General features: G+C 37.1%; 3 protein-coding genes across 6 annotated transcripts in view; 2 read left to right on the top strand and 1 right to left on the bottom strand.

Annotated features, from left to right (window-relative positions):
* Nucleotides 1-1,097: 1,097 nt before the first annotated feature.
* Nucleotides 1,098-22,401, bottom strand: part of LOC106083086 (conserved oligomeric Golgi complex subunit 5) — a 39,661-nt gene continuing 18,357 nt past the window's right edge. Inside the window, exons 1-4 of one of the 2 annotated variants that reach the window (XM_013245929.2) lie at nt 3,600-3,675; nt 3,389-3,548; nt 2,874-3,323; nt 1,098-2,811 (exon numbers count right to left, since the gene is read on the bottom strand). In XM_013245929.2, coding sequence (XP_013101383.1) covers nt 1,144-2,811; nt 2,874-3,323; nt 3,389-3,548; nt 3,600-3,601 — 2,280 coding nt within the window. In that variant the 5' untranslated portion in view covers nt 3,602-3,675 and the 3' untranslated portion in view covers nt 1,098-1,143. Of the gene's footprint in view, nt 2,812-2,873; nt 3,324-3,388; nt 3,549-3,599; nt 3,676-22,401 lie in introns of those variants that run through there. The other variant, XM_059365320.1, reaches the window with a different exon arrangement.
* On the top strand, nt 4,850-6,257 carry LOC106083056 (WD repeat domain-containing protein 83). The gene is made up of 3 exons (XM_013245881.2): nt 4,850-5,009; nt 5,247-5,969; nt 6,047-6,257. The coding sequence occupies exons 1-3, from the start codon at nt 4,931-4,933 to the stop codon at nt 6,175-6,177; spliced, it is 933 nt and encodes a 310-aa protein (XP_013101335.1). The 5' UTR covers nt 4,850-4,930; the 3' UTR covers nt 6,178-6,257.
* Nucleotides 7,469-22,401, top strand: part of Adf1 (Adh transcription factor 1) — a 39,427-nt gene continuing 24,494 nt past the window's right edge. Inside the window, exons 1-3 of one of the 3 annotated variants that reach the window (XM_013245879.2) lie at nt 7,469-7,597; nt 7,998-8,366; nt 20,791-21,106. In XM_013245879.2, the coding sequence (XP_013101333.1) occupies nt 8,278-8,366; nt 20,791-21,106 (405 nt within the window). In that variant the 5' untranslated portion in view covers nt 7,469-7,597; nt 7,998-8,277. Of the gene's footprint in view, nt 8,367-19,087; nt 19,345-19,430; nt 19,554-20,790; nt 21,107-22,401 lie in introns of those variants that run through there. The other 2 variants (XM_013245880.2, XM_059365322.1) reach the window with 2 other exon arrangements.

The following is a 22,401-nucleotide window of genomic DNA, read 5'->3' as shown; positions in this document are numbered from 1 at the left end:
GCCTATGATGCTGAACGCCTGGGTTCGAATCCTGGCGAGACCATTAGAAAAAATTTTCAGCGGTGGTTTTCCCCTCCTGATGCTGGCAACATTGGAGGCCACCGTATCGCAGATGTTAGCATGTCCGTCTACGACGCTCAACGCCTGCGTTCGAATCCTGGCGAGGCCATCAGAAAAAATTTTTAGCGGTGGTTTTTCCCTCCTAATGCTGGCAACATTTGTGAGGTACTATGCCATGTAAAACCTCTCTCCAAGGAGGTGTCGCACTGCGGCACGCCCTTGGGACTCGGCTATAAAAAAGGAGGCCCCCTATCATTGAGCTTAAATTTGAATCGGACTTCACTCATTAATATGTGAGAAGTTTGTCCCTGTTCCTTAGTGGAATGATCATGGGCAAAATTTGCATTTGCATGTGTTTGTTTCATAAAGGTAATAACGCGTGAAAGGCCACCGACGCAAAGTTGGTGGAATAGCAAAAAACTTTTACCATATAACAGAGTGGTGTCCAATCGAAGTTTTAGCTCAATAAAATACTTAAAGGACGCATTGTGGTGAATTTGTCCAAAAAGTGGCTCTTCATTGCACGACAAAATTTGTACCAAATTTAGTTTGGCACAAATCACAGCTCCATCTTAAAGAGTGGTACTGTTTGATTTTCGCGAAATTTCTTGGTGATTACTTTTTAGATTTTGAAACAGAAAAACTTGCTGATTTAATATTGGAAATCTTAATTTATGCAACAATTTTAATAAAAGTATTATGTCGTCATTGGCATTTTGTAGTGTTTCAAAAAAATTGGATGTTCCATATGAACAGACAGAACATATTGAGATCTCTTACAAAATGGAATGATCGCCCACTTAGCCGAGTTGGTAGCGTGCTCGGATTCCTCCCAGACTTCACTCGGTCAGTCGCTACTGCTGCATCACAAAATTGTCTGAGTTTCTTTAGAAAAACGACTGCTCATCTCACGTACAAATGAACTTTTTCGTATGCATAAAGAGAGAGTTGTGTCCCCATTTTAAATTGTGGTGAAATCTATTTTATACTGTACTCTGGGCAACATGCATGCCCTATCTATTGTAGAATGTTAATACTTAGTTATCATTATTTTTATTCAAGCAATTATAATTTTGGTTAAAACTAATGGTCAACCTTAGAGGCTTTCTCAAAATATTCCACCATTAAAGGATACACTTCATCATATTGTTCACTTTTCTTGCGACGAACACTGTCGCGATATCGCTGTAGGGCACCTGAAATCAGCTCAAGCTTCTCACGTTCGTTAGTATGTCCCTCCAGCCATTCAATGAAACGTTCATTAGACCAATTCACCGTTGTGTGAGGTGATTGAAGTTCCTGACCAGCATAACCGAATAGCAAAAGCAAAATGATATATGAAGGTACCAAAGAATCTGTACCTACAGTTTGTTTTACCAGCTCAGCTGGACGTTGCACTATAAGAAATGACATGGCTCGTAATATACGAGCTGAATTTCCTAGTTCAGATATATTGCTGCTAAGGGGTTTTAAGGTGTTCTCCATGTGCATACAGTCATTCTTCAATCGTTGCCGTCCAGCTTGACTTGGACGCACTATGCTCAGATTGTGAATAAAATAGTTTATACACCTTTTGGCAACTTCTTGGCCACATTTAGAGACAATTTCCTTGTCTTCGTAAGCTGAAATATGATTTTGCCAAACACGTTGTATAAATTCCTGTAATTCTTTCATATACATGGAAGGACCAGCTGTAGAGATTTTCTCGGTATTTAAACCGGGTTCACGATGTATACTAAGAATAATGATATTTATGGTTGATACAATGGAATCCATAATTTGCTGCAATATAGTTGTTATTAAAAGATCTGCTTGGTCCAGCGATTTGGCTATATCTGTTTTGGCTGATGTTTTTGTTTTTTCAAATTGTTGGCCCAGATCGGAGAGCATGCGTTTTACAGAATCCTTGAAGTAAAACAAAATATTGGCCAATAAAGAGTTTTGAATTTGTTGCGTATTGGGTAAATCTACAACTTGTACAGAATCCGGTCCCAATTTAATTTGTGCCTCTAATTTTGTGCAAAAGTCTTTGCTACAAGAAATAAAAACAGACGAAATAGCGTTTCCCAATCTTGCATCTACCAAGGCGTTACTCAATTCGGATGAAGCCACTCTAATAAAATTGTCGACTGTCTCATTGTTGGGTAAATCGACACCGGCCAAACATGCTTTCATATTAGCAGCACATTTTGAGACATAGCCAACCTCAAGCGGTGTAAAGAGATCTTCGTCGAAAATGAACTCTTTGTTGAGCTTTTCCTCTAAACCGCGTATAGAGCTTAACAATTTTGACAAACCTTCTTGCAGTGTTTGAGTTATATGAGCAGGACATTCATGGAAATATTTTCTTAAAAGCTTTTGTGTTGCTTGCCAGAACCGAATGCTTGTCAATTGTTCTGAAGTATTTGATGTAAGGAGGCCGTTAAATTGTTGCACTTGTTCTAAAGCTTTCTTCAGCAGCATTATTTGGGTACAGCATTCATAAAGTTCGTCATAAATTAGCCAGTGCAGTGACTTCCAAAATTTGGCTCTAAAATTTTGTGTTGTAGTAAGCTGCGGTGTTTTCCCGGGTCCCCTAATGGAACCCGAAGCTTTGGGGGATGTGGTTAATGGCTTGCTGGGGTCATTCTTACTTAGTACGGATATATCATTTCCGGCAAAGCATTCCTTCAGAGATTGTTCTAATTCGGCAATGAAAGTAGTCACCAAGTTATTCAGAGAGTTTTCCAAGGTATTAAAGTTCATAAAAATCTAAAACAGATAATAGGAATCTCGTTTTGTATTATAAAAAATTTGGGATATTTTATGCTTACTCTTAAGGCGTTACATATTTGCTGTTCATTTCTTTCCTGCAGTCCAGTCACTAACTGCATTTGGGTTAAATTTCGTATTTTTTGCCTTGAATTTATAACATAATTACGAGCCGCTTGAACAAACTCTATTTTCTTAAGATCTGGATCTTCAATTAATTCGTTGAGTTCATAATGAAGCTCCGCTTGTTTTAATATATCCTTTGTTCCCCTTAATTTTGTTGTTAAAGTCAGTAGGGTTTTTGAGGAACGTAGTAAATGCGAAAGTTCATGGAGTCGGGACAATACCTTCGTTCGATTCTCAATCAATTGAAATTGGTTGTCTACTTGGTGTTTCAGCCTATAGCCACTGGAGCGTATCTTTTGCACATCATCAGCCAACGAATTCAAGGCAGCATCGAAGCGTCCGGCATGTGTGGCTTGCTGCAATAGGGCGCCGTGCTTATCCCTAACCTAATGGACGAATTTTTTATGAGTAAAGAAATTCTAATAATATATAGAATTGAAGTAGACTTTACCTGTTGTTGAAGCTCCTCATTTACATTGTTCAAACGCTTGGAAAGCTCTTGGATTTGGTCTTGAATTGTAAGATTCATTGCGGCCAAGGAAGCTGTAATGTCTTCTTCTTCTTCCACATCGGAGTTAGAATTTTCGACCATCTTTTCTGTTTGTTGAACCCTAAAATGTATTTAAGTTAGTTTTTTTTCTGAAAATTTAAATATGAGCTACATTTTTTACGGACGACGTCACCAAAAATTAAAATTTATATTACGAAAGAGATAATCAAAATAAATAATAAAATTGATTTTAACAGGGGGACACAGTTTAATAATTGTCATTGAGTCGTCCCTAAATGTGCAACGTTAATGAATGTTTGCCGTGTTTTATTTACCCATTAATGGCTGGTACTAAATATATTCGATTTTCACTGTTGAAAATCCTTTTTTTTATCGCGATTACTTTATTGCAACATTACGTAAAATAACAATTTTATTAAAATTTTACCGAAAGTAATGAGGGAGTGTCCTACAGAATGAAATCAGCAAGCTTTTTTTGCTTTAAAATAAAACAAAAATAAAAAAGTAATCGGCGAAAAATAAAGCTAAGAACTAATATAGTACCAGCCTTGAGATGAGTATGCCCCTCTAGCAAAGTTTTCAGTTGCAACCAAGACATTTATGTCGCCACTGAGAAATAGTTGTGTAGAATACAAGATGGAAACAAACATCGATTTAAAATTTTAGACGAATTTTAATCACTTTTTGCTAATAAAGTACATATATGCTGTAATAAATCATTTTTATTTGCAAATAACTCTATACATGCTACATGGATCTATAAATATATAAATTTTCATTCGCTGTTGCAAGAAAAAATTCACCAATGCCTATTATGTCACCCTGTTACTCAAAGAAAATTTAGTTTGAGCTTCGTACCCAAGACATGTTCATTTACAGGTAGTGGCAGTTGTCCAACAACAAAATATGTCGACAGATAGCGCACTCGCGAGAAAAAATTGTACTCAGCTGTTTACGGTGCACTAGTAACATACACAAATCAAAGTTGCACTAAGTTGCCGTTTTGGAATGAGCGGAGATTCTCAGTGAGAGGTCGGGTGGCACCGGCCCTTGTACAAATACTGAGTGCCTATCATGCTCGATATGACAAGGCGTGCTATTGACTCGTTTAAATAACCAATGGCCAACCTGTTCCCACGGCGATCGGTTCTTTGGACCGGAACGAGCTTGCTCACCTATAGGAGCTTCATCGTCACCTCCACATGAAAATGTGGCTTGACGAAAATTTCGCCAGAGGTGCATGCAGTCCTTAAAGTCGATTTTGTAAATCAGCTTGATTATTGAGCCATGAGCTTTGGTTTACAGGGTGACATTGTTGGGCATTTTGTTCTGTCTGTCTTCATGTGTTCTGTTTATTTATGATTCGACAACGTCTTAACGTTTGCAAATATTTTGTTTAAAGGTATTTGTTTATTAAGCGGCCTCTATCCATTGAGGCCATTGGACCGGCTAGAGAAATAGTTTGTTAATTATTTGAAAGGAATGACAAGTTTCGAGGAGTTTAGACATGCACGAGTAATTGACTGCAAGCAGGGAGCTGTAAGAGCAGTGAGATATAATGGTATGGAAATAAAAAGCATATTTCGTATTCCTATCCGTTTTTTAGTTTACAACAAAAATTTGAAGAATTTTACAAGATATACATACTGCTTGGTCTGCTTATAAACCCACAATGTAAGTAACAAGCAGTTTGTATATCTTGTAAATTTCCTAAAATCTTTGGTTTACAATTTAGCAGCATGTTCTCTCCTTTCCCTTTATTTAGCATTTGGGTAATGAGATATTTATTGTATTTTAGTGGATGGTACGTACTGTTTGTCTTGTGGCTCGGACAAAAAAATAAAGCTGTGGAACCATAAATCGGGCCTCTTACTAAAAACCTATGGAGGACATGCCGATGAGGTTACGGACGCGGCTGGCAGTTGTGAAAGTAGCAACATTGTTTCAGCTAGTTTGGACAAAAGTATTATATATTGGGATGTAAGCACTGGAACGCCCGTTAGAAGGTTGCGAGGACATGCAGGTGGTGTTAAATGTGTATGCTTCAATGAGGACTCATCCATTGCCATATCTGGTGGTCGGGATAATGCTGTATTTTGTTGGGACATACGAACACGGCGGTTAGAACCAGTTCAAATGATGCGAGAAGCTAAGGATTGCATTACAACAGTATTGTGTAATGAAAACAAAATAATAACTTCGTCCTTAGATGGATGTATTCGCCATTACGATATCCGTGCCGGTGAATTAACCATGGACAAGATTGGTGTCCCCATAACGTATATATGCATGACAAGAGATGAACAATGTCTTGTGGCTGCTTGCCAAGATAGCGTTGTACGTCTGCTGGATTGCGAATCTGGTGGATTGCTATCCGAATATAAAGGACATGAAGCTGATGATTACCAAATTGAATGCGGTATAATGTCTAATGACACACACATCATATCAGGGAGTAGTCACGGAAATGTATTTGTATGGGATTTGTTGGAAAGTAAAGTGTTGCAAAACATTGAAATAAGTAAGAAACCAGCATCAATGATATTGTTGTTTTTTTTTTTTTGATTTTTATAGACGAATTGTTCTTTTTTTCTGTAGGTAAAACAGGAGGTGTGGTTCACTCCTTGGCCACTCACCCAAAACGTAATGAGATTTTATTTGCCCGCCGAAGAGACATTTATATTTATACTTCGGAACCTGACGGTGACGAATCCATGGATCTGACTTAAGTAACTCTATAAACTTCTAAGAGGTTAAGTTATCCAAACTAGTGTTAACAAAATATATAGGATTTGATTTTGATATCTTATATTTTCGCCTTCCATGATATGTGAAGAAATAGTGAAGGCATTATGGCAACTGTAAAGCTATACATTGTTTCAGAATATGTGCCTATCAGCGCCCATAAATCACCTTAATGCGAGATACATGGAGTGGGTGATCATGCTCTGGCTATACATTACTATGGGAGCGATCCCATGGCAGCCGGTTGTACCTACCGAATTGGCCCAATGGAGTCTTTCATCGGCAAGGGCTGCCGCCTCAGTGTACAACACACTGCTAGAACTACCAACAACAACACGGAAGTATAGTCACATTGAACATGTTGCAAGGTATTATGCTAACATTGACAGCAGTGGGTCACAAACGCCTTGGTTCATCTTGTTCACAATTTAAATTTCTCTTGTTCTCATATTATTGACATTCAATTATGGCATTTCCATTTTGAATATAAATGATGCAACGATAAATTATAAATAGATAAAGAATTTGAACTTCGCACATAGATGATGACTTGTCTAAGAACATGCCGCAAGCAGAATTCTGCTCTCAATGGCAAGCTTATAGGTGTCGGTAATTATTTTATTTTTCTTCAAAGCAGGCAGCTCTGGAGAAAAATTTAAAAAATCAACTTTACAGCAAGTTGGAAAGATATACAAGAAAGGAAGATAAACATATTGGAAGCCACGACTGGCGAAATCCTATATACGTGCATTGCGTCATTGTTTCCTTCACAGGAAAGGAAATCATGAATATTTAGAAAATAAAAACGACTCAAACTGAATGCCAATGAGAGCAGAATTCTCTTGCGGCATGTTCTTAGATGATTCTTATTTATCTATATTCACTAGCGACACCAACAAGTCTATGTGGGAAGTATAATTTCTTTATCTATATATAATTTATCTAAGTTCAGTATTTTCTCAGTGTTTTCATAAATAATATTGGTGGCGCTTGTGAATATAGATAAATTATAATTATCTAAAAACATGCCGCAAGCAGAATTCTTTTTTGCAAAAAGTCGAGATTTTAATTCACAAAAAGTCGTCTTTTGCAAAAAGTTGACGTTTCGACATTTGAAATTTTTTCTGAATAAGATACTTATATTTCCTACAAATTTTCGTAAACTTTTGCCATCAAGAAATTTTTATAAAATCGATTATTCGATTTTTATTCATTGAAAGTCGACTTCGACTTTTTTGCACAAAAAGTCGACTAATCGATTAGTGGAGAGTCGACTTTGGGATCCCTAACTCATTGCATTCTTGAGCTTCAATTAACGCGGTTGTGTGAAGGCGCTATCCGTTTTTTCCGTTTCTGAAAGTAGAGAAACTAAGAATCCATAGTCGTTTAAAATGAAATTTTAAGGTAAAAATATCAAAATAAAAGTAAATATCAGACTGGTGAAAGAAAAAAACCTAGGAAAAAGTTGAATGTGCAGAAAAATTGCCGCTAAATTGTGTAAGCAAGAAAAAACAGCTGAAAAATATCTACTATATAAGCAAATAAAAAAGTTGATATGTGTGTGTATATACGGCGAAAAGCCAGCTGTTAATAAGTACAAAAGGGAACGGCACGAAACGACAGCGTCGACGGCTGGACGGCGAATTCAACACCTAAAACAAAGAGAAAAATTTTGTAGTGAGAGCGTCACCTTTTTCAAAGTGTGTGCGTGTGTTGATGTGTGTATGGAAGAGATGTAAAAACAAAGCGACGGGTAAAACGTCATCTTGGATTTCAATTAACGTTCTTTGCTTTACATTTGCAGCAAGAGTTTATCATAGAAAACGTTGATTGCAGTGTGTGAAGAAAAAATAAAGAAAAGAAAAAGCTAAAATCAAAACAAAGCACCATTTAAAAATTGTGAAAGAATTGTATGAAAAAATCAAGTATAATGCTAAATACATATGTATACACCCAGAAAAAAAGAGTGAAGAAATAAAACCTAATCTGAAAATAAAGCTGAAAGTAAAAGCACGTGGTTTGTGCTGCTATACAAATAAAATTAAGAGCAACTTCTATTTAATTATTATCGGTACAAGAAAAACATGTCTTCAAACGTTCCAATAAAAACAGAGGAAGTGATATTGGAAAATGTTGAATATCAAAGCACAGAAGAACTGGATGAGGAATTGCAGTAAGTATATGTTCCCAAATTATTTTAATTTAATTAGATTAATGTGCTGGGGTTTTTGTGTTGTAGACTTCTATATAAAGTTTTACGTTTTTTCTTTTGTTGTCTCTTCCGGAAAAATACCTCATATTCCATATGTTTTTCTAATCTCCTCACATCTTTTTTTTTTTTATTTTGTCTGGCGTCTGTCATAAGTTTTTTTTCGCCACTATCGGATCAGCAGTAGTTTGTCAGGGAAAATGAAACATATGGCCTCCAGTCGTCGTTCGTTTTTTGCTTGTGTGTTTGTGCCTGTTGTGTAGTGGTGGTGTTGGAAAAAAAGTATGGCGCAAAAAGCAAAATGTTTTGTTTTCATCGATATTGTTTCATTTTCTCTGGTTCCTATGAAAAACTGCACAAATCTTTTTTAGTGCTAGGCCACAATAATAGTACTAAAAATCTCCCGAATTTTGAGGCATGAAAATCTTCATTGAGGCATTGTAAAACTCTTGTTTTTTATTATATTTTTCTTTATAAGATCAGCTGTTGTAATTTGGCTTTCTTCTCATCACATTACTTTCTCTGTTTCCTCCATAATAAGCCAAACCAACGATGACGAACGAACGTATGATTTGATTTAGCATATGTGTGTATGTGTATATGCGATGGTTGCCGTTGTTTTTAGTTACTCGCTTGAACAGCTGTACCGGCAAATATCTAACAGCAAAACCAGTCATACAATTGTTCGCTGCTATCTCACGGCAAAACGGTGGTTTTATTCAATAAAAACCCAAAATCATGTGTTTCTGTTGCTTATTCGTCTTTGTTAAACACACAGCTGTGTAATAGTATATGAACTTTAGATTTTTTTTTTATTTATTTTTAGTATGTACTTGCAAACGTTTAAGTATTAAAATAAATTTTTAAATTATATTTTCTAATATAATATATCTTAGGGTGTTTACATTTAATAGATGCTACAATTATCAAAATTTTTGCGAAGTATTGGGATCAGGCAGCGTGAACGCTATGGCGTGTGGACATGTAAAGTCGAGATGTTTTGGGGAAGGCCGTAAGGCTCTGCTTGTTTATCAAAGTGGGCGGGAAACGAAACGGCTGATGAGCTAGTCAGAAATGGATCATTGATGAATCCCGTAGAAAGCGCGCACCGTTTGTGGACCCAACAAGTCCAAACAGGGTGTAAGCTTTCCACGGTCTCCGCTTGAATGAGGTAAGGTGTCACAAGTCCCTGTCACCAAAGGATGGGAGGTGGAGGTATACTATTTTGTCCTTGATCATCTTGACATCAGGTCAGTCTGTATGTCGAAAGCACGCTAACTTTAGAATGAGTAAAGTTACACTTCCTATTAGTGTAGGTCGGGCCATATCGATCAATGTTTTACAGCTACCATATAAAGTGATCTCGGAGCCTCTGCATTTAGTTTTTTATTTTGACTTGCAACAACTGTGCCATATATGGTTCAAATCGGTTTATAACCATATACAACTGCTATATAAACCAATCTTCAGATTTGACTTCTTGAGACTCTGGAAGTCGCAATAACCACTGAAATTTATTTCGCACGTTAAGTTTTGTTATGACTTTCAACAAACGTCCCAAGTATGGTCCAAATCGGTCCTGATAGTGCTCCCATATACATGGATGGCTTCATTTAACTTCTTGAGCCCCAAGATGGCGCAATTATACGATTTGGGTGAAATTTTAAATGGTGACTTCTAAAAGTCATGACGACTACGGTCCATTTGGACCTACATATATGTGTAATAGAAAATGACATTGAAAGAACGTGTCAAATGCGATCCATTGTGGAGGGCCACCTGCAGTCCCGGTAATACCTCCTCAAGGTAATTTGTCAATCTTATATAGGGCTTTATTCTCATCTAGGGAGAATGTAGAGCACCAAAAAGATTTGCTTGACAATGGCATAGTTTGGAGTGTGACAGCCAAGGTTTTTCGTTCAAAAGGTAAATAAAACTTTAAGTGTTTTGTACCTATTCCTGTTAACATTATAATCACATTTAAATTACGTTATGATGTTGACGAAGTATAAAGGGATTGTTCAAATGTTAAGCAATATTGTTCCAAATGTTTTCCTTTAATTTCTTTGTTATGCGGCCATCATATGGTGATGGTTTATTTTAATCCAACAACATTTAACAGCGAGGACAAGAAAAAATGAGAGACCAACAACAACACCCAACCAAAAACAGCTTGTATAGTCGAATAAAAACGACACCGACGACGGCACATACGACAGCAACGAATGAATACTACTACGACGTTGGAACGAATGCAAATATTAACGAGACCGGTTGACGCAAGTGACCTTTGCGTAGAGCAAATTAAGCTATTTGATTTCATTTCACATTCGTTTGTATGTACATATGTACGTATACGTATACTCCTTCCCGTCATTTGCTGACACATCGACGAGAATACAACGGCGGTGGTACGCAAGTGTGGGTCTGTTTGTGAACAAGCAGCTACATGATGGTATTAGTTTTCTTTTGCATTTTCTTATCAGCAACACCAACAAGAGCCCCACTACGTTTTCTTTTCCACTCATCACCATATGATGTCAATTGTGGTTGTGTTTCTGCTATTCGGGGGCGCTCGTGCTGATTTATTAATAAATCGCAAGTAACAAACAAACCGAAAACAGCTGACTTTGTTTATTTTATTTTTTTTTTCAAATAAAACAAGTAGCACAGCAGCTAAAGTATGGTGAGCTAGGGTGTGGTGTTTAATTACTTGTGAAAATAGTTTCGATGAAAGTCAATGTACGTTGTTTTAGCACTGCTGCGCTACTATTTGTTAAACTTTGGTGATTTACAAAGCCTTGTAATAGAGCTTACAGAACAAAGTATCTGAAACCAAAATCTGTAATCTTTAATAAAATACAAGGGGTTAATTCCTTGAAATTGAGGTAATCGGTTATTGGTCAAACACCCTCGAGAACATAAGAAAAGGCTGCCTCTGCCAATGCTGGCTGTTGGCTAAGTATCAAATTAAAAAAAAAAAAGTTTAAATGAAGGAATTGGTTAAATTTTCCGGTCATTTTCATCTGGACGATTTCTTTCTGTAGAACTGTGGGTACCGTGTTGATGTGCCCACTCAACTGTGTAAAATTAAAATCTAAAAAAAAGAGAATAATATTTCTCTAGCTAGCACCTAATAAATTAAACTTTTGTAAATTCTTGATCGTATGTATATAGGGCGCCAAGGATTATTTACCAATGAATGAAATTTCGCATTTGCCGCAAATTTACACTTTCGCAATCTCAAATCCGAACCCGGGAATTCCTGAAAAAGTAGATCTCAGAAAAAGTTGTAGTAGCAGACGGTGTTATAATACTTCTTAGAGGTAAGGATCCGAACCAGCTATGCAAAAGGGCCGATAGGGTCTTGCATATGGCATATGACTGGGCTAGATCTAGCGGTCTTAATGTTAACCCAAAGAAGATTGAAATATGCCTGTTCACGAGAAAGACGAAGGTGGGCCAATTTGACGCACCACGTTTCCTCAGTAAAACGATTTCGATATCTGACAAAGTCAAATACTTAGGAGGGTTCTTGGATAGGAAACTTTTTTGGAAGTGTCACTATGTAGACCGGCCGTAGGCTCGAAATGGGTCCTGAATCCGAGGATAGTCCGCTGGCTCTACAGGGGCGTGATTAGATCAATACTTACTTACGCCGCAGTAGTCTGGTGGACTGCAATACAACAAGTTCGGAGAACATGTTGTCTTGGCATAGGCGAAGCGATGAGGGCCACGCCCACAAGGGCACTGGAGACTATCCGACTCAGTAATATATAGATTAAATGTAAGGCAGCCACTGCGGCTATGAGATTTAAGGCGATGGGAGCAGCTCATGCCATCGCGGTATAAACGAGGCAACGATAGGAAACCTGGAAAGAAGGGAAGAGGTTTCCGATCGGATACCTGAGACGACACTTGAGGTTGAGTGCGAGGCACTGCTGCCAGCGGCACAGTCTTGGACTACGGAAGCTTAGTATTGCCGTATGGAAGATCATGTTACACGGATGGATCAAAGCTAGGGGACAGAGTGAGTGTTTTAGACTGCCGGACCATAATACGGTCCTGCAGGCGGGGAACCGGGCGATCACGGAATGCGTTTGGTAGTGTGGTAAACAGTTACAGTGTAAAAAGAAGATTAACACCGTCTCTGAGGATGGCAAAATCCGCATCGTTTGGGTGTCGGTCCATAACGGAGTAAAGGGGAATGAAAGGGCAGACGATTTTATCGCACTGACGATCTCTGCTCGGTTTTCAGGTCACACTCTAAACAGACTTGATAAAAATTTTAAAAATGTGTTTTTTTTCATTCCCACATCCGAAGGGTGGAAGTGTTTCTATTTTGCAATTTATCGAAAATTTTATTTTCGTCCCTTAAAGATATAAAATTCTTAGTGGCAATAAAATGTTAAAACAATCCACCCATTTCTGTCCGTGCCCTATAGAAATCAATTTAAAGCCACTAAAATAAATATATTGAACTGAAACATGGCACAAATAATTACTTTTTGCCACGGGCATATGAAGATCGAAAATAGGCCACATGTTGAATTGACGCCCATATCAACTGATCTTCCTATTTAACTTCCTTCCTTCTTAACAAAAGGCGTATTTTTCATCCGATTCGCTAAAATTGGGTGCAAAGTTATATGGGTCCATTTTTATATAATTACCACAAATACAGGGCTCCTGATGACATTTTTTGCTTTTTATAGTCAAATTTTGACCTTATTTGTAACAATTTGTTTATTATACCGCTTGATAATTGTGTCGGCTACACCCAAAATCTGAAATAATTTAGTTTATTTGGCACGTATTTGGCCTTAATTTGCGAAAATTTGGTATATAGAATGGAATTAGACCCCGATAGCCACGCCAAATCTGGTCTAAACCGGACACTATTTCGACATATCTCCTGCTTGATCTTATGAATGATGCATTTTTATCTGATTTCGCAAAAAAAATGAAGATTGTGCTGTTTGGGAGCCCTCTACATTCGTGGTAAATATGATCCACGTTGGAGATCACATAAGGTGTATTTTTTACCCTGGTTAAAATATATCTATTATGGTCGGTCCATATGTGAATCTACAACTAATCGATGTTGCTAGTCGTGTGGTCTTCAATCTAAGAAACAACAGCTTCCTAGCAACGATCCCTCGATTTGACTTCTTGAGCCTCTTGAAAGCGCATTTTTTTTATCTAAATTGATTGAAATTGTGTATGATAAAATTGCATGTCAAATATATTTCCATTTAATTTCTTTGGGCCAAAACTTAACTTTCAAGTATGACGGAAATCGGTCCATAACCTGATATAGCAACGCGCAAATCTTATCCCATTTAGATGAAATTGTGCACAGTGACCTCTATGAAAATTTTCAACTCTCAAGTATCGATCAATTCGCTCTATAACCCTAACCGACTGGGTTCGAAACCTGGCGAGACCATCAGAAAAAATTTTCAGCGGTGGTTTTCCCTTCCTAATGTTGGCAACATTTGTGAGATACTATGCCATGTAAAACTTCTCTCCAAAGAGGTATCGCACTGTGGCACGCCGTTCGGACTAGGCTATTGAAAGGATGCCCCTTATCATTGAGCTTAAATTTGAATCAGACTCCATTCATTGATATATGAGAAGTTTGTCCCTGTTCCTTAGTGGAATGTGCATGGGCAAAATTTGCATTTCTATCGTATGCCATATGGAGGTGTACAATTCTTATTCGATGTCGGCAAGTAATTATGAGTAGACTTCGTCCAAAAACTTGTCAACGTCAATGCATAGTAGACTGTATATAATATTCGACCCAGTCAAACTTAAAAATGGAGGTCACCGTATCGCAGAGGTAAGCATGTCCGCCTATGACGCTGAACAAATGGGTTCGAATCCTGGCGAGAACATCAGAGAAAATTCAGCAGAAATAGTAGACTCCTTATCATTGAGCTTAAATTTGAAGCGGACAGCACTCATTGATATATGAGAAATTTGCCACTGCTTTTTAATGGATAATTTGAGCCAAACTTAAGCTTCCTATTCGTTTTCTCTTTACTGTTATTTCTTTATTTTGCTAAATGGTTGCACATGACTGTTATTATTGCTTGTTAATGCTCTATTTCCTCGCTGCTCACAACCACTACTCACTAAACTTCTTAAACCTAAATATGTTTTCATCTCTTTGATTATTCAATTCCATTTGTTTCGCCCGTACTCTGTTTGTTGGCGATTGTGGGGCTTTGGTAGTCTCTTAATTGCGTTTTAAGTAAAGTCGGCAACAACTGTGTGGCATATGGTTGCGAACTTTGAAATGCAAACGTGGTGTGTTGTGTATATTTTTAACTATTGACATTTCCGTTTCCACCAAGCATGTGTAGTACATACGGTCTTGGTTTGCGGCGAATACTGATGCCCCACCATTCATTTTTATAAATGGGTGTTGCTCTCTCTATCTCTCTTAAAGCAAAAAGAGAAGATAATGCCACAACATGGCGGTAAACGCAAATGTAAAAATTTTCGCAATTATTCGAAACGCAGCGAATATGCTGGGGTCGTTTGACATCATACTTCGTTGCTGCAGACGACAATGACTTCGTCGTCGCCGTTGTTGGCCAAGCTGGCTAGGCCACAAACAAAATACTATTGTTTGTGTATATGTTATTAAATGACAACGACAGTGTAATGCACTTAAAGTGGAGCTTATTGTCTGGCATACAGACCGAAGACGGCGACAATGACTAGTTTTGCATTCATTGCATATGTATATATATATTTGTATACGTTTGTACTTTTTTTTGTTTGTTTTGCTTTTAGCCGGCTGCTGGTTTCTTACCAATGGCTGTTTGCCTGGTTGATGGCTGTACATCGTATTTCGGTTTTTATTTTGTCTTAGAGGGAAGAAACTCTTTGTCATTGTTATTGAATGTATTGTCAGTTGCTCGGCAAGGATAGCTCAACATAGAATAAAAAGTTATTTTAAATCAGAAATAACTAGAAAAAATTAAGTAATAGGTGCCTGCCTATCTAACAATAGGTACTTAAGTAGGTAGTAGGTTTATTTGTTTTGTTTTAAAGTTTGCCTGATAGGTTTTTTTATGAAATAGTGTTCATAACTATTATTAATTTGTATATGTTTTTTTACTCATCCATCTATTCTACGTGTATTTTGGTTGAAATTTCACATTATATTGCATAACATCCATTATTTATCTGCGCGGTTTTCTGTTTCTCAGAAACTATAAAATATCATTTTTCATATATGTTTTAGGTTTTTACTTAGTGTGAGTGTTCTTTAGTGTGGCGCCAACAATATTAGTTCATACAACCATATTCAGCTGTTGTCAAATTCCCATCTCCACCCTCGCCCGCATATCTCATTGGTTTGATTTTTGTAACGTTAAGTCTCAGTGTGTTTTTGTACGCCTCCTCACTGCCCTCACAGATAACTAAGGCTCTCTCAATTCTCTTTTGTGTGCTAGTATATTTACAGTTAGTTCATGCAAATCAATACTAAAAACACCACGTACACAATTGCAAAAAGCTTTTGCGTTTTTTTTTTGTTTCTAAACATTTAGTGAGGCGCAGATGTTGCAGTTATTTGCCATGTTGAATGAGAATTTGTTGTGGACTAGTACAAGATTTCTTTGTTGCAAAAAGAATATTCTAATTATAGGATAGCAAAAAACTCGTTTGGGGTATTTGATTTGATTTTGGAGAAAAGGTCGATTTAAAATCATAGTTGAATACCTATATGAGCCATCTTTTTGAGCTTGATTAGGTTAAAGGAACCTAACCTAGAAGAGAGAAGAAGAGAAACAATTAAAAACGCGCTATGTTTCGGCTAGGCTGAATCTTGGAAATCACCACCAAAAATTTAAACTTTTTGGCGCTTTAGAAGTTTATTCAGGAAATTGATTTATATGGGAGATATATGAGATTAAAGAGATTAGCGCAGCCAGCCCAGATCTCAGTCCCATGCCAGCCGTCTGTACGCACCGGCTTGACCCGATAAAGTCCTTCATCGGCAAGGGCTGCCGACTCAGTGCTCAACACACGGCTACAACAACAACTATGCCCAAAATTTAAAGGACATCTGATAGTAATTAATAGCAGCTTCTAAGGAGTTCACGAGATCAAATGCATACACAAATTATATAGGCGGACGGACGAACATGGCTAGATCGACTTGAATGGCGGAGATTCAAGCGTTGCTTAATTTTCTCGTGGAGGCCTTTTAAATTGTTACATTGTTAGAATAGGGTTACCCCATGAATAAGCGCGAGCTTATCGTATAATTTTAGGTCATCCTTGACGTCACATTCAATAAATATCAAGGGTTTATTGTCCTACATTTGTTCTTCCTATGGTACATATGTACTCAATATCTGCTGGTAAAACTGGCATACCTATGTACAATGCAAATAATTGTTTATATCCAACATGGGTTTGTAATGTCTTCTCCAAACAGATTTAAATTTCTTGCAGAAATATCAGAAATGTTGTCGAGTGGCATTCCTCTGTCGACTTAATTTGGTATACCTATCATCATAACCATCTAGCTAGAAGTGCAGGATTGTGAGTGAACAAATTGCCCGGTCTTTGCTATTCAACAATGGAATTTGCAGTAGAATCATAAAGCTACACAGCAATGTGTTAGTTCGGCAAACGATGCTATGCATTTCTTTACAAGAATGTATTTTTAAACTTGTGCCTCCTATGGCCCACCACCCATCTTATTTTTTTTTCTTCTAAATCACGACATCGTAAACGATGACGAAAAATTTGTCGGGTATACATACGCTTTGGCTCAAGTTTGGAGCTGCAGCTGCTTCACACAACGCACACTTTGTTGTTTGTGGTTGTTGTTGTTCATGTTGATGTACAAAACCAAGTAGTAAAAATATTTCCCCACTCTTTAATACACACAGCTATTTTCAAACACTACATTTTCATGTTGCATTTCTTTTTCCCATTTCCCCTCATTCACTTTTATAAAAAAAAGAGTGATTTTACATTTTCCCCCCCAATAAACATGGGGCTGCGGCGAATTGATCTAATCGTGTATTTTCGCCTTGGAATGTTGAATGCCGCCGACCACATTACAATGCAATGCACAAAGAAACATAAGTGTACAGCATCATCATGTTGGGCTATGGGGCAAAAGACACAGCCATCTCCGCCTCCAACATGAACTGCTCAGTACATATTTTTCAACTCTGCTGCAATGCTTAAATTTGTGCTGCCGTTGGCGGCTTTCCATTTAATGTTTTTAGGCATGTGTGTGCTGTTGGACTACAGTGACATACAAAAAGCAGCTGATAAATAATAACAATCTACCGTTGAACAGCAATGGCGCAAAATAATAATCACTAATGTGTGTGGTTTTTTATGTTTAAAGCTTTGGTTTTGTATGGATGGTTGGATGGTGGGGCAATTGAAAGAATGACCAATTTTGCTTTTGTATAGGTCTGTGCCATAAACATGTATGTGGATGTGCGCTGAAAAGGTGAATGAAACTGCATTCCATTCCAATGAAAATTCCAATGCATTCTAGCACAGGTTTTATTACTCCTTTGCTGTCTTTCTCTCTTTCGCCATGTTCACTCGGTACTCTTTTGCTCTCCAAACGAATTGTTTGTTTTGAACAAGCCTGTACATATTTGTATGGATGTTTATATATGAATTGGACATAATGAATTTTTGCAAAATGTATGTGGTGTTCTGGGATGCCAAGAATATATGCTGCCGCGCAAAAAGTTCGAATGTTTTCGTACCGGTGGTTGTTGTTGGTAAATAATTTTTCGTGTGCGCTCTGAATGTGAAAGTTGTTAATTTTCTCGTTATATGACCCAATAAGTTCCAAAGTATGACGTCGCTGTACTGCAAGGTACTTGCGACCAATCTCCACTGTAACCAATACCTAACTAGGGTTCATGTTTTCCAAGGGGTTAAGCCCTGACTTTAGCCCCTCCACTTTGATTTTGACCCTTTTTATTTTGCTATTCGAACACTACAATTATTGCCAATTTTTGTAATCCCACTACTAAATCCAGCCAAGGATTTGGGAAAAGTGTAATAATGCAGACCAATTCCCTTCTGTTGTTAGTAGTAAAGACACTGTCACGAAAGTCAATGTCACGACCAGGTTTTTAACGAAGGTTTTCGATACTGTCAGCCATGTCAGTGTTTTTGATGCACCAATGGCGGAGGTCTCGATTAAGAGGTTTTTTTTTATGATTAGAGGAAATGCACAAGTAAGGGGTTTATCTCCATCTCTTCTTTTCATGACTTTGGTTATCAATGAGATTTCCAGGCCTTTCGAGAAGGATATGGTGAAATTTAAATTTAAACCCCAGAAAGATAATTTATGCAGGTAATTTTCACCAGGAAGCGTAAATCTGGGTATTTTCAGGGACTTGTTCTTCCAAAAAAATCTAGCCTACGTCCCCACTAAAACGAGAAAGGTTACGGCTTAACTAAAATTATAGGGCCTAAATCCCGCATATGTATTCGCCTAATTACGATAGCGACACTCGGCAAATCGATTTTTTTCTTCTCCGTAATCGATAACTTTTTTAGAAATTACGTTCGTAAGTCATAATCCAATTAGTATTTATGTAACTGAATTAATGCTTGAACAAAAACTCGTTTGACAACGGATGCGAGAATGAATTAGGCCCCTGATTTGACATACATATCTGTGGCCACTCATACACAGATTGGGGATCCGGATCGTGAGAGGACTGGGCTATTACTGAAAGGAAGTAAGGAGGAGGTCAGTATAGCTTTTGGTGTCATAACAGGACACATTGGACTCACTTATGCAAAATCGGTGCGGCAAGTGATAGCATGTGGGGAAGATGATGAGACCTTGGAGCATTTCCTATGTCATTTTCCGGCTTTCACGACTAACATACACCGGTACTTAATTGGGGACACGTATGGATAGGTATGGAAAAAAATTAAGGTTTTTCTAAGTAACAAGGAATTCCTAACTTTAAATTTTCTTTTACGAGGTTGCTTTTTATTTTTTAGCGCGCACAACAAACCGAACACTGGCTTAGGTGTATGTCCATAGTGGCATGGGCGGATTAAAATCTCCATACTCTCACCCTAATGAACAAGGTCCTAAAATGCCTTGCCGAGTAGAAACGCAATGTAAGCAGAAAATCCTTGTTGAATACTTATTAGGGTGATGACTTTTATACAACTCAACTTCCCTGTATCACATTTTGATGAGTTTTTATTAAGGTTAGAGAAAAACTTAGATATAAGGCGATTCGATAAAAAAAAACTCGACTTAAAAAAATTTAATTTCAAAGCGCTTTCTGCACAAACTTTTTCAATATTTAAATGGAATACATTGAGAAAAAAACTCAAAAAGTCATCACCCTAATGAATATCTATGATGGTGGGTACCCAAAGTTCAGTGTTAATGCGTTTTCACTTGTTCATCTTCAATATGTTATCTAAATAATAGAAAAAAAACTGGTATGAAGGAAGTACTTGGGGCCTGGCCAGGCACTGGCGTCCATTACAGAGCTGGCAAACTATCGATAGCCGCAACATTCGATATTTTTGATATTAAATATCGATAGTATCGATACTATCGTTATTTTCCGATCAACTATATTTCAAATGAAAATGAGAAGTAAATTTCAGGATATCGATTTATATAGATGCAAGACCGATTTATGCACAGACCAAAAAAAAACCAAATTTAAAATGGTCAGTTGGAAGTTGATGGAAATATACCAAGAGCTCAGTTCCAGTTCAGTTGTCTAAAAGTGTTATAGAGAAAGTTCAGTATGTGCGATTTCAAGGAAAAACAGTTTTAGTGATTCATTTACTTTGTGAGAATGACATAAAATAGTGTTATCGATAACATTAATAATGAGGTCTTTTGGCATACAATTTATGAACCGTGATGTCCACTATCAAGAATTTACTATGTGTGTCATAGCAAATGTTACCATGGAATACAATCAGAAAACAAAAGCGTACCAATATTCATGTTGTTAAAATTTATTGCGTATTCTAAACAAAGTGTATAATTTCTGCAGAAGTCATGAGAGAAATCATTGTACAAATGTTAACTAAATCGGATGAAAACCGCGCCCTCTATGGTGCAATGTATCTTATAGGATATGTTCATTGTTGGATCGATTATTTTTACTCAATTTTGCAAAAAAAACTTTTCCCATAGTATCTATAGAGAAAATATAAATCGATATTCAGAAAAAAAATAAAACATCGATTGTATCAATAGTGCCATCGATACTTTGCCAGCTCTAGTCCGTTAGTGTGATTTTGTCATTGGTATCCAATTATGTTTTTAAAAACAGATTTTTTTTGTTCGTTCTTTACTTAAGCTTTTTGATTTTTTTTTTTGCAGATTACAATTGGAGGACTCGGGAGGAGAGTCATATTTAATACAAGGAGAACAATCATATGAACAGAGTGTATCACCTTCATCGAAATCACGTCAACGTCACAACAGCGGCAACATGTCATCCCAAGGCGGAACAAAATTGGCATGTGGTACATTGCCTCCACCCCCATCTGTCAATAAGACTACATTAGAAAACGAGAAACGAATGCGTCGTGAAATTGCCAATAGTAATGAACGGAGGCGTATGCAAAGCATTAACGCCGGTTTTCAGAATTTACGTTCGTTATTACCACGACACGAGGGAGAAAAATTGAGTAAGGTAAGTGTATCCGATAGTGATTTTTTAATCATACTGTAAGTTTTAATGAAAAAAAAATTAACTTTGAATATTAACATCCAGCTAACTTTTTTTAGCTTTTACTTGCAAATCTACATTAAATCTCGTGATTTAACATAGGTCTGTCGCACGAAAAATGCTTATATTTTTTTGAGCCATCACTGAAATATATTTTACTTTTTTCTTAGAAAAATGGTCGAAGAAAGAAAATAGCACTTTTCGATCGACAGCCCTATGTTAAAATCACACATTTAGTGCATCTTTAAAATTTAAAAAAAAATATGGCTGGGCAGTCTTATTGATATGTGATAATACTTACAGAAGGACAACGTTTTTAAAGAAAAAAAAAAAAACAGAGTTTACATGGCACATCATGATCGTACTCATCGTGTGTACGTGTTGATTACAGCTTTTGCCTAAAACGGTACATAAATTTTTTCCTTTCTTTCTTTTGATTTTATTTAATTTTGCATATCCCAGAACGTGTTTTTCAATTTCTGTCAATTAATGATTACACATTTCTTTGTAAACGGTTATCGATAGACGTCATTCATCGAAAAAAATCGAATGATTTTGATTTTTCAGCCATGACTGATAGTTATGTGTAGATGTGACGAATACACCTTTGTTTTCAGCATTACTCAGGATTCACTGAATAAGGTTAAGCCAAGCGATCAGCCGATATACTTTTTTTTTAATATTTGGCAGTACTTGGCATTGAGGATGTCAACTTGTTCTCTTTTTACATTCATTCTTTGTTTACGTTTTCTCCTATATGATGACATTTTCAATCGTCAGATTTGACATCCTTAATGATGTTTATGGGGCCTATCCACTTTGTGTTTTTGCATGTGACCTAACCTATTAGTGAATCCTGAGCATTACTATTACAAAGACCATGCATCAGATGTGTTATGTTAAGTCTGCAGTAGGTCACTTGCGAAAACATAAAGTGAAAAGGCTCCATGCACATCATTAAGGATGTGAAATCTCTTGATCGAAAATGTCATCAAATAGGAGAAAACGTAAACAAAGAATGAATGTAAAAAGAGAACAAGTTGACATCCTCAATACAAGTACTCAAAAAAAAAATGATGTCGTCTGATCACTTGGCTTAACCTTATTTAGCAAATCCTGAGCCTAAGAATGAAAGAACCTCAACGGAGGACATGTTTATGCTATTGACGAAAACGCATTTTCTTCAGGATACGACGGGATTCATGCAGACATCGGAGTCTTGGAACAAAGGGGTTGATCGAAGTCTTTTTTATAACAGA

This window comes from Stomoxys calcitrans, chromosome 3 (genome assembly GCF_963082655.1).
Source record: "Stomoxys calcitrans chromosome 3, idStoCalc2.1, whole genome shotgun sequence".
NCBI classification, from domain to species: Eukaryota; Metazoa; Arthropoda; class Insecta; order Diptera; family Muscidae; genus Stomoxys; species Stomoxys calcitrans.
This window is presented reverse-complemented; position numbering and strand designations above follow the sequence as displayed.